We start from the raw sequence: 12,031 nt of genomic DNA on the forward strand, positions 1-12,031 counted from the left end.
GGAATAGAATAGAATAGAATGAGGCATTTATATAGCGCTTTCATATGTACTACTGTACACCCAAAGCGCTTTACAATCATATCAGGGGTCTCTCCTCAACCACCACCAGTGTGCAGCATCCACTTGGATGATGCGACGGCAGCCACAGAACAACGGCGCCAGTGCGCTCACCACACACCAGCTATAGGTGGAGAGAGGAGAGAGAGTGATAGAGCCAATTCAATGTAAGGGGATTATTAGGAGGCCATGATTGGTAAGGGCCAATGGTGGAATGTGGCCAGGACACCGGGGTTACACCCCTACTCTTTACGAGAAATGCCATGGGATTTTTAATGACCACAGAGAGTCAGGACCTCGGTTTTACGTCTCATCCGAAGGACGGTGCTCTTTGACAGTATAGTGTCCCCGTCACTACACTGGGGCGTTAGGACCCACACAGACCACAGGGTGAGCACCCCCTGCTGGCCTCACTAACACCTCTTCCAGCAGCAACCTGGTTTTCCTCAGGAGGTCTCCCATCCAGGTACTAACCAGGCTCAGCCCTGCTTAGCTTCAGTGGGCATGAACATAATTCACAGCTTCCGCGTTCTCTTCTTCAGCGTTCTCTTCGCGTGTCTCAGCACCTTCAGACAGAGAGAGGAATGAACATAATTCACAGTTTCCGCATTCTCTTCTTCAACGTTCTCTTCACGTATCTCAGCACCTTCAGACAGAGAGAGGAATGAACATAATTCACAGCTTCCGCGTTCTCTTCTTCAGCGAGCTCTTCGCGTATCTCAGCACAGCATTAGCCGGCTCTTCACTGGACTCAGGCAGAGAGAGGAATAGATACGTGTAACTCACAGCATTAGCAGGCTCTTCACTAGCCTCAGACAGAGGGTGGAGAATACGTATAACTCACAGCATTAGCCGGCTCTTCACTGGACTCAGACAGAGAGTGGAATAGATACGTGTAACTCACAGCATTAGCAGGCTCTTCTTCCAGCATTAGCAGGCTCTTCCAGCATTAGCAGGCTCTTCCAGCATTAGCAGGCTCTTCCAGCATTAGCAGGCTCTTCACTAGCCTCAGACAGAGAGTGGAATAGATACATGTAACTCACAGCATTAGCAGGCTCTTCCAGCATTAGCAGGCTCTTCCAGCATTAGCAGGCTCTTCCAGCATTAGCAGGCTCTTCCAGCATTAGCTGGCTCTTCACTAGCCTCAGACAGAGAGTGGAGGATAATGGTATTTCCCCAATGCAGCTGTAACTTCACAAGGCTCAGATAAAGGAGAGGTTAATGAACAGCTGTGACTGCGAGTGAACAGCAGAAACAATTCCCACACTCACATATCCACCACACACTGCAAGGTTCCACTCGTGCTCATTTCCATAATAAAACTGCAATTCAACAGACTCACGGTGCAACCAAGGCTTCCGCCCGCAATCCAGCCGAAGTTTTCTGTCTCTCTCTTTCTCTCTCTCGCGGCCTCCCTCCGCATCAGCGGTCGCGGCCTCACATGTCCTCTCTGCTCGTGCCTCTCGTGCCTCTCGTGCCTCTCTCTCCCATCTCTCCTGCCGCCTGCGCGCGCGCCCCCCACCTCCGTCTCTCTCGAGCGTCAGCTTCTTTTATCTGCCACTCGGTCCAATCGCCTGTCGACATTTTTCCCCGTGCAGCTGCCAGCGATTACCCTCATTCGCGGCGTTTTTCCGGCTTCCGTGTATCCCCGGAACTGTGTTCCTTTCTTGAAAGAAATGATATCTGCGAGGATTTCCAGTCAGGATTTAGACCGTACCATAGTACCGAAACAGCTCTCGTTAGAGTCACAAATGATTTGCTCTTATCATCCGATCGTGGTTGTATCTCGCTATTAGTGTTACTCGATCTTAGTGCTGCATTTGACACCATCGACCACAACGTTCTTTTAAATGGATTAGAACATTATGTTGGCATTACGGGAAATGCACTAGCATGGTTTAAATCATACTTATCTGACCGTTATCAATTTGTAGCAGTAAATGATGAGATGTCTCATCGATCACAAGTTCAGTATGGCGTACCACAAGGCTCAGTACTAGGACCGCTGCTGTTCACTCTGTACATGCTACCCTTAGGAGATATCATTAGGAAACATGGCATTAGCTTTCACTGTTATGCCGATGATACTCAGCTCTATATTTCTTCAAAACCTAACGAAACTTATCAATTCACAAAATTAACGGAATGCATAGCGGATATAAAAAATTGGATGACTTGTAATTTCCTACTTCTAAATTCTGAAAAAACAGAGTTTCTAATTATTGGACAAAAAACTTCCTCACGTAATAATCTAGAATACTGTCTAACACTTGATGGCTGCTCTGTTAAGTCTTCGTCATCGGTTAGGAACCTGGGTGTGCTCTTTGATACCAATCTTTCATTTGAAAGTCACGTGTCTAGTATCTGTAAAACTGCATTTTTCCATCTTAAAAATATATCTAAATTACGTCATATGCTCTCATTGACAAATGCGGAACAATTGGTTCATGCGTTCATGACCTCAAGGCTAGATTATTGTAATGCTCTACTGGGTGGTTGCCCTGCACGCTTAATAAACAAACTACAGCTAGTTCAAAACGCAGCAGCTCGAGTTCTTACCAGAACCAGGAAGTATGACCATATTAGCCCAGTTCTGTCAAAACTGCATTGGCTCCCTATTAAACATCGCATCAATTTTAAAATATTGCTGATTACTTACAAAGCACTAAATGGTTTAGCTCCGCAGTACTTGAGCGAGCTCTTAACACATTATAGTCCTTCACGTCTATTACGATCTCAAAATTCCGGCCAGTTGATAATACCTAGAATATCAAAATCGACTGCTGGCGGTAGATCCTTTTCCTATTTAGCACCAAAACTCTGGAACAGTCTTCCTACCATTGTCCGGGAAGCAGACACACTCTGTCAGTTCAAAGCCAGATTAAAGACACATCTCTTTGACCTAGCATTCACATAATACATTATAGACTTCTATAATTTAATGTTAGGCTGCATATAGTAGGTCAGCCGGAACCGGGAACACTTCCCAAAAATCCTGATGTACTCGTTACATCATGAGAAGAATGGCATCTACGCTAATTTTAGTGTCTGTGTTTATCCCGAGGTTTTCCTGCAGCCTGCCGGATCCAGGCCGTATCCAGATCTGACGAAGGACCTTCATCTGGACCGATGACAACGCAGTGCTGAAGTGCCAACTAGTCTCTCCCTATGGAGGATCCCTCTACCACTATACAGATAAGGCGTTGTCGGGAAAATTCGTCTCGCGGTCCTACCCCAAAGCAACAAATAAAATATAATTCCTTATCAAAATTTATAAGGAAAGACAAGTACTTTGTTTAGGCTTGGCTTGTAGGGAATTCCAAACCTGCGTATATTCAAACGCACATAACTATAGAACCCATTCTAAATGCGCATGTGAACGCCATCAGCGTTTCTCACAGGTTCGCGTTTAAAGTCTGTGTAGAGGGAATGGTGTCGTCTTAGCGGCCCCTAATTTAATAACAAATGATCATTGCGACAGAAGCAAATCAATTAAAACTAACTTTAGATGGAAATAACTTAACTCTGCTATAAAGCCAAAACAATCTCTGTTACCTTAAATTATACGCTTATCTCTGTAAAGCTGCTTTGAAACAATCTACATTGTTAAAAGCGCTATATAAATGAAGATGACTTGACTTGACTTGACTTGATAAATAATCAATTTATAAAAAAGTCATCAAATTATCATAATATTTTATAACAGTTGTCTACTTTCTACTATTACTTTAGGGCTCACTTTCATGTCCTTTCAATGTATATTTCTTTCAATGAATTATTTTGATGTACTGAAAATTTTATTTAATACATTTTTCTTTCATGTCAGACCTGATGGAAGAGAGTGAGGAGAGTGAAGAACTGAGTGAAGTGAAGGAGGAGAGTGAAGAACTGAGTGAAGTGAAGGAGGAGAGTGAAGAACTGAGTGAAGTGGAGGAGGAGAGTGAAGAACTGAGTGAAGTGGAGGAGGAGAGTGAAGAACTGAGTGAAGTGGAGGAGGAGAGTGAAGATCTGAGTGAAGTGAAGGAGGAGAGAGAAGAACTGAGTGAAGTGAAGGAGGAACATCATGTCAAACCTGGAGAAAAAACTTTGAGTCGCTCAAAGACTAAAAAGACATTTTTAAAGAAAAGAAGAGCCAAGAAATCTTTCACCTGCACTCAGTGTGGAAAGAGTTTCTCAGACACATATAATCTTGATGCTCACATGAGAGTTCACACTGGAGAGAAGCTGTTCTCATGCCATCAATGTGGAAAGAGTTTCATTCGATCTTCACACCTTAATGTTCACATGAGGATCCACACTGGAGAGAAGCCGTTCTCATGTGATCAATGCGGCAAAACATTTATCTGTGCATCAGAGCTGAAGAGACACCTGAGAGTTCATACGAAGGAGAAGCCGCATTCATGTTCTGTGTGTGGAAAGAGTTTTTCACGGCTGGATAGTTTACATGAACATCAGAAAATCCACACTGGTGTGAGAGAGTACATGTGCTTTGAGTGTGAGAAGACTTTTATTACAGCGAACAGTTTAAAAGTGCACCAGAGAATTCACACTGGAGAAAAACCTTACAAGTGTTCACACTGTGACAAGAGATTCAGTCGATCATCACATCTGACAACACATGAAATCTTGATCCACACTGGAGAGAAGCCGCACTCGTGTGATCAGTGTGGACAGAGTTTTGCTTTTAAAAATGGCCTGAAGCGACACAAGAGGATCCACACTGGAGAGAAGCCGTTTAAGTGTGATAAATGTGGGAAAGATTTCAGTCAATCTTCATCCCTTAAAGAACACATGAGGATCCACACCGGAGAGAAGCCGTTCTCGTGTGATCAATGTGGAAAAACATTTATCTCTGCATCAGAGCTGAAGAAACATCTGAGAGTTCATACGAAGGAGAAGCCACATTCATGTTCTGTGTGTGGAAAGAGTTTTTCACTGCTGGTAAGATTACATAGACATGAGAAAACTCATACTGGTGTGAGGGAGTACAGCGGACAAGTTAAAACGGCATGAGAGTATTCACACTGGAGAAAAACCTTACAAGTGTTCACACTGTGACAAGAGATTCATTGATTCATCATCTCTGAAAAGACATGAGAGGATCCACAGCAGAGAGAAGCCGCACACGTGTGATCAGTGTGGAAAGAGTTTCTCTTTTAAAACTCACCTGAAGCGACACATGAAGATCCATGCAGTGGAGAAACCACATCAACACAGTCTGAAATCAAAGTAAGTAATTTATTTTCATGTGCTGAGCAACAAAGTCTCTTCTGTGTAAGTTAGACACACATCAGATCACTCTATAGCCAAATCTCTCCTCTCCACCTATAGCCGGTGTGAGGTGAGCACAGGACATTTTGTTGATTGATTGATATCTATTAACTTGCGCTCTCTGACAGTAGGTGGCGCTCATGTAAAAGCAGAAATAAAGCACTATACAGGGCTCTAGACTGCGAGTAAATGTAAATTCATTATAATCCATTATAAAGCTTTGAAGAGTCAGGACATTTTTTTTAATATAACTGATAGTATTTGTCTAAAAGAAGAATGTCATACACACCTAGGATGACTTGAGGGTGAGTAAATAATGGACACTGACTTGGAAGCCAGTAGAAACATTGTGCCTTGAACAAACAAGTTCATGAAGTTTTAAGTTATAAGGCTTTTAAGTCCACAAATCACCAATATTCCCTGTGGATTTAATGTAGTAATGCTAACTGTAACCATGGTATTTTGGCAGAAATAGTCAAATGTTTTTTACATTATTCATTTCAGGGTTCGTACATCCTTTTGAGAGTAAAATTCAAGCACTAATCGAGGACTTTCAAGTCCTTCACACTTTTTCCAGCTCTTCAATTTTTTTAATATTATCCAGTTTTAATGTTATTTTTAATATGATGACCAAAACCATGATTTGTTCATGCTTCAAAGATTATCCCTATTTGTAAAACTAAACGTTTCAAAGTGTAGGAAAACTTATACTTGGCAAACCAACATATTTATTTAAGAATTTGAAATTAGCACTATAAACAGTAGATGGCGGCAGAGGACCGCTTATTGACTTATAAGCCATTTCCACTCCATAATAGTTTTTTCTAGCGCTGCCACTTATGACTATTTTTGTATCGATTAATCTATTGACTAAATTGGTAAAAAATTGTATATAAACAAAAAAAAGATGGTAAATATTATTAATAATAATAACAGCAATAATAAGTCTGAGAAAGTCAGCATGTTCTGGATGTCAATATATCCACATGTTCTGGGCTTCTGTTCAGGACAGCTAGATGAAAATATTAAATAGAGGACTTCAGTAGTGAAACTCCACATGAAATCCAAATTTCTATGAAATCCTTTTTTAAAGCAAAAGTAAAGTAGGGCTGCAGCTATCGATTATTTTAGTAATTGAGTATTTTACCAATTAATCCACCGATAAATCGAGTAATCGAACATAAATGTGGGAATAAATATAGATCCAAGTGAAACAACAGCCTTTAAAATACAAATATATAATAAGCAATAATTAGTTCAAATAAAGAATCAAATTAAGTAATCATTTGGGTTTTATTGAACAACACTGTTAAGTTACATGATCAAGGTCACTATTTTTTTTGACATGTGATTAGCCTTAGTACTTGAAATATTGATTATTCCTCTCTCATCATGTCTGTAAGTAATGAAACTTATTTGTTTTTAGCAGAACTGCCAGAAAGCATCTGGAAGGAGAGGAAGGAGAGAACGCCAGTGATCCAGAACCTGCAGAATGAAACATCATGATACTGAAGAACAAAGAGGTTGGTGTTTATTCTTGATTCCTCATTCATTCTTCATGATGAAGAACATTCTGATGCTCACCAGATTTACATTGTTTCATTACCAAACTATTGATTTAAAACACAAATCATCTTCATGACATTAAAATAGATCATAATCGTGCACAGCCGTTGTCCACCAGATTTGATGAGATTAAAATGACTGTTGAACTCATCAGTGATCTTTACTTTGAGCTTCACTTATCATTTCACATGTGTCTCTCATTTGAAATCTCACTTGATTTAATGTTTCTTTTAGACCTGATGGATGCGAACGAGAAAGGAAAAACAGAAGCCAAAAAATCTATCTTATTTATTCTTATTTATTAGATACTAGTACTTATTCATTAGTTACTAGTACTTACAGTATTATTAGATACTTGTACTTATTCATTAGATACGAGTACCTATTAAATAGATACTAGTGCTTATTCATTAGATACTAGTACTTATTCCAATAGTGACTAGTAAATATTCTTTTGTTACTAGTAACAAATAAAAAAAAAAATTCCCATTGACTTCTATGGGGATCTGTCATTCAGATATCAACTATTCAGTTCTGACTAGTATGTATTCCAATTGTGACTAGTACTTATTTATTAGATACTAGTAGTTATTTATTAGATACTAGTACTTATTTTTTAGATACTAGTACCTATTACTAGATACTAGTATTTATTCAATAAATACTAGTACTAAGTCATTAGATACTAGTACCTATTAAATAGATACTAGTAACTATTTAATAGATACTAGTACTTATTCATTAGCTACTAGTACTTATTCAATAGATACTAGTACTTATTCATTAGATACTAGTACTTATTCATTAGATACTAGTACCTATTAATTAGATACTAGTACTTATAAATTAGCTACTAGTACTTATTCAATAGATACTAGTATTTATTCCAAATGTTACTAGTACGATTTTTTATTTTACTAGTAAGATTTTTAATTGAACTATCCAGTGGCCGTTCTGACTAGTCATAACATAAGACGAGTAAAAAAGCAGTTGTGACTAGTAAAATAAAAAATCTTACTAGTAACATTCGGAATAAATACTAGTATCTAATAAATAGGTACTAGTATCTATTGAATAAGTACTAGTAGCTAATTTATAAGTACTAGTATCTAATTAGTATGTACTAGTATCTAATGAATAAGTACTAGTATCTAATGAATAAGTACTAGTATCTATTGAATAATTACTAGTAGCTAATAAATAAGAACTAGTATCTATTTAATAGTTACTAGTATCTATTTAATATGTACTAGTATCTAATGACTTAGTACTAGTATTTATTGAATAAATACTAGTATCTAGTAATTGGTACTAGTATCTAAAAAACAAGAACTAGTATTTGACAAATAACTACTAGTATCTAATAAATAAGTACTAGTCACAATTGGAATACATACTAGTCAGAACTGAATAGTTGATATCTGAATGACAGATCCCCATAGAAGTCAATGGGAATTTTTTTTTTTTTTTGTTACTAGTAACAAAAGAATAGTTACTAGTCACTATTGGAATAAGTACTAGTATCTAATGAATAAGCACTAGTATCTATTTAATAGGTACTCGTATCTAATAAATAAGTACAAGTATCTAATAATACTGTAAGCACTAGTAACTAATAAATAAGTACTAGTATCTAATAAATAAGAACTAGTATCTAATGAATAAGTACTAGTACCTAATAAATAAGAACTAGTACCTAATAAATAAGAACTAGTCACTATTGGAATAAGTGCTAGTATCTAATGAATAAGTACTAGTATCTAATGAATAAGTACTAGTATCTATTGAATAAGTACTAGTACCTAAAGAATAAGCACTAGTATCTAAAGAATAGGCACTAGTACCTAAAGAATAAGCACTAGTAGCTAATGAATAAGTACTAGTACTTAATGGAATAGATACTAGTATCTAAAAAATAAGTACTAGTAGCATGAAAATAGATACTAGTCGGTTGAAATGATTAAATGTTAAAACGGCTTGCCATAGTGAGTTTCAGTGCTGAAGTCTGATAGAATCTGATATTAATTTTTAACTCGTTCTTCATTGTTTTTCATCAGAACATCTAGTTTCTCTTCCACTTCTGCTCTTCCATGCAAATGCAAGATACACTCACCTAAAGGATTATTAGGAACACCTGTTAAATTTCTCATTAATGCAATTATCTAATCAACCAATCACATGGCAGTTGCTTCAATGCATTTAGGGGTGTGGTCCTGGTCAAGACAATCTCCTGAACTCCAAACTGAATGTCAGAATGGGAAAGAAAGGTGATGTAAGCTATTTTGAGCGTGGCATGGTTGTTGGTGCCAGACGGGCCGGTCTGAGTATTTCACAATCTGCTCAGTTACTGGGATTTTCACGCACAACCATTTCTAGGGTTTACAAAGAATGGTGTGAAAAGGGAAAAACATCCAGTATGCGGCAGTCCTGTGGGCGAAAATGCCTTGTTGATGCTAGAGGTCAGAGGAGAATGGGCCGACTGATTCAAGCTGATAGAAGAGCAACTTTGACTGAAATAACCACTCGTTACAACCGAGGTATGCAGAAAAGCATTTGTGAAGCCACAACATGCACAACCTTGAGGCAGATGGGCTACAACAGCAGAAGACCCCACCGGGTACCACTCATCTCCACTACAAATAGGAAAAAGAGGCTACAATTTGCACAAGCTCACCAAAATTGGACAGTTGAAGACTGTAAAAATGTTGCCTGGTCTGATGAGTCTCGATTTCTGTTGAGACATTCAGATGGTAGAGTCAGAATTTGGTGTAAACAGAATGAGAACATGGATCCATCATGCCTTGTTACCACTGTGCAGGCTGGTGGTGGTGGTGTAATGGTGTGGGGGATGTTTTCTTGGCACACTTTAGGCTCCTTAGTGCCAATTGGGCATCGTTTAAATGCCACGGCCTACCTGAGCATTGTTTCTGACCATGTCCATCCCTTTATGACCACCATGTACCCATCCTCTGATGGCTACTTCCAGCAGGATAATGCACCATGTCACAAAGCTCAAATCATTTCAAATTGGTTTCTTGAACATGACAATGAGTTCACTGTACTAAAATGGCCCCCACAGTCACCAGATCTCAACCCAATAGAGCATCTTTGGGATGTGGTGGAACGGGAGCTTCGTGCCCTGGATGTGCATCCCACAAATCTCCATCAACTGCAAGATGCTATCCTATCAATATGGGCCAACATTTCTAAAGAATGCTTTCAGCACCTTGTTGAATCAATGCCACGTAGAATTAAGGCAGTTCTGAAGGCGAAAGGGGGTCAAACACAGTATTAGTATGGTGTTCCTAATAATCCTTTAGGTGAGTGTATGCTTTCATGTATCTTTGAAACTGGACACTTTTCTGATGCTTTGGCTCTCATAAGTCAGTAAAGAGAGAGATCTGTCTCATTCGCTTTCACTTTTACTTAATGGTTGTGTTTGCTTCATGTATTGATTGATTAAACCCTTTACTCATTTGATCAACATTTCATTGTTATTGCCCATTTTTATTTTCTGTTGATTCTGCTTGAATCAGGAATAATTCTAGTTCTGAAAGTCATGAAGTATCCTGATATGTTTGCTTTTTGAGCTTTCCATGTTTTATTTTTCTCAATAGAGCTTTTAAATGCCTAACTAAATTATACATTTCTAGTCAATTTGATGTTTCAATCACACCATGAGGCTTCATGAATCAGAACAATTACAATGTACTTTAAACAACACAGATTTTACAAAATACACTGAAATTATCTCCATCTCAACATAGCTTTACAAAACCAGAAGAAAGAGAGCAGCGTGAACAAAGAGAAGTTGCGTGTAATCCTTATTGGTGTTTTGACGAGTTATATATGAGAAATATAATATTTCTTTGATGAGAAAATACCATTTACTGCAGATGACGTCATCATTAGCAATGTTGTATCCATGTCAGTGGTTCCCTTTCGTCCTGGGAACTCCAACGTGTCGTCGGGGGAGTTCCCAGACGAATTGGGATCACGCTAGGGAGACCAATTGCCTACGAGTGAATTAAAACGAGCCAATGAAAATTGGCATGCAGGATTTAGTGGAGAATTTAATTTCTGTTCCGCCGCTGGTCATCCAGTCAGCAGTACCCAAAGTTTGAGCAGTCCATTTCCTCTGAGTCACTCACGGGCCCCAGTGCTCAGATGACAGTGAGGGCTTCGGCCTTGTCACTCTCGCTAGGTGAGGAGGTGGAAACCAGGACTCGATGCCCCCGGGCCTCGCTCCTCGTTTCCCCTCACGGTCGAGTCTGGCAGACCAGTAAGACCAGTCTCCTCCATCCGAGAGGGTCAGAATGGCAGTGTGCGCCGTCCCCGAACAGCGCCACACCCGTTCCCCTCTCCCCAGCTCGCGGATAGCAGTGATGCAGCCTCGGCTGTGTCGCTCCTGTCTGCAGCTGGACACGGAGGCGCAGAGACCAGGTCACGAGGAGTCAGGGCCTCGTTCCTCGTCTCTCCCCCTCCCCTCGCCACCGGGCAGCCCGCAGCAGAATGCCCACGGGCCTTCTCTGCCGTCTGCCCACAGGTGGAAGCAGGTTGGTGTCAAGTTAAAACGCCCAGACCCCGCTCTCGGTCGCTACACGAGACGATATCTGGAAGCCTGGCTAGAGTGCTTGTATAGAAGAATTGTGCTTGTATAGAAGAGACCAACAAGTTAGAGCCCGTTTATGGAATATTCGCTTCTTATTTATTAAATCCATGCAATTGGTTGATGACAAATTGCTTAAAATCAAGATACAATTAAACAAAATTCACTTTAAATAAAGGTTTCCTACAAAATCATGTATCCCGATATAGCCTATTGCAAATCCAATCTTGTGTATCAGGCGTCTTATTAGGCGACGTGCCTGGTTCAGACCAAGTGTGCCGCACAAGCCCTGAAAAGTGAAGCCAAAACGTCTCGATCGCCCCCCGGTGACTGGTCCTAGTATAGGTCATAAGCCTCGCCTCCCATGTTATTCAATGGGAAGTGAGACCAACTAACCAATTAAATTACACTTCAAATATCTTTTTTCCAAAGGTGGTGTCTTTCATTTGCTGTCGTTTCTATCACGCTTATGTAAGTTCTAGTGTCTGTTTCAAAAATAAGTTGGTTTTTAGTTAGTTATGTGATGCA

General features: G+C 39.6%; 1 protein-coding gene across 1 annotated transcript; it reads left to right on the top strand.

The window, feature by feature from the left end:
• Nucleotides 1–3,888: 3,888 nt before the first annotated feature.
• LOC311304196 (uncharacterized protein) lies at nt 3,889–11,536 on the top strand (the record flags this gene model as incomplete). Its single annotated transcript, XM_084431076.1, has 2 exons — nt 3,889–4,938; nt 11,099–11,536. The coding sequence occupies 2 exons, from the start codon at nt 3,889–3,891 to the stop codon at nt 11,534–11,536; spliced, it is 1,488 nt and encodes a 495-aa protein (XP_084287202.1).
• Between the last annotated feature and the right edge of the window lie 495 nt (nt 11,537–12,031).

This window comes from Rutilus rutilus, assembly GCF_951802725.1.
Source record: "Rutilus rutilus genome assembly, chromosome: 1".
In the NCBI taxonomy this organism is placed as follows: domain Eukaryota; kingdom Metazoa; phylum Chordata; class Actinopteri; order Cypriniformes; family Leuciscidae; genus Rutilus; species Rutilus rutilus.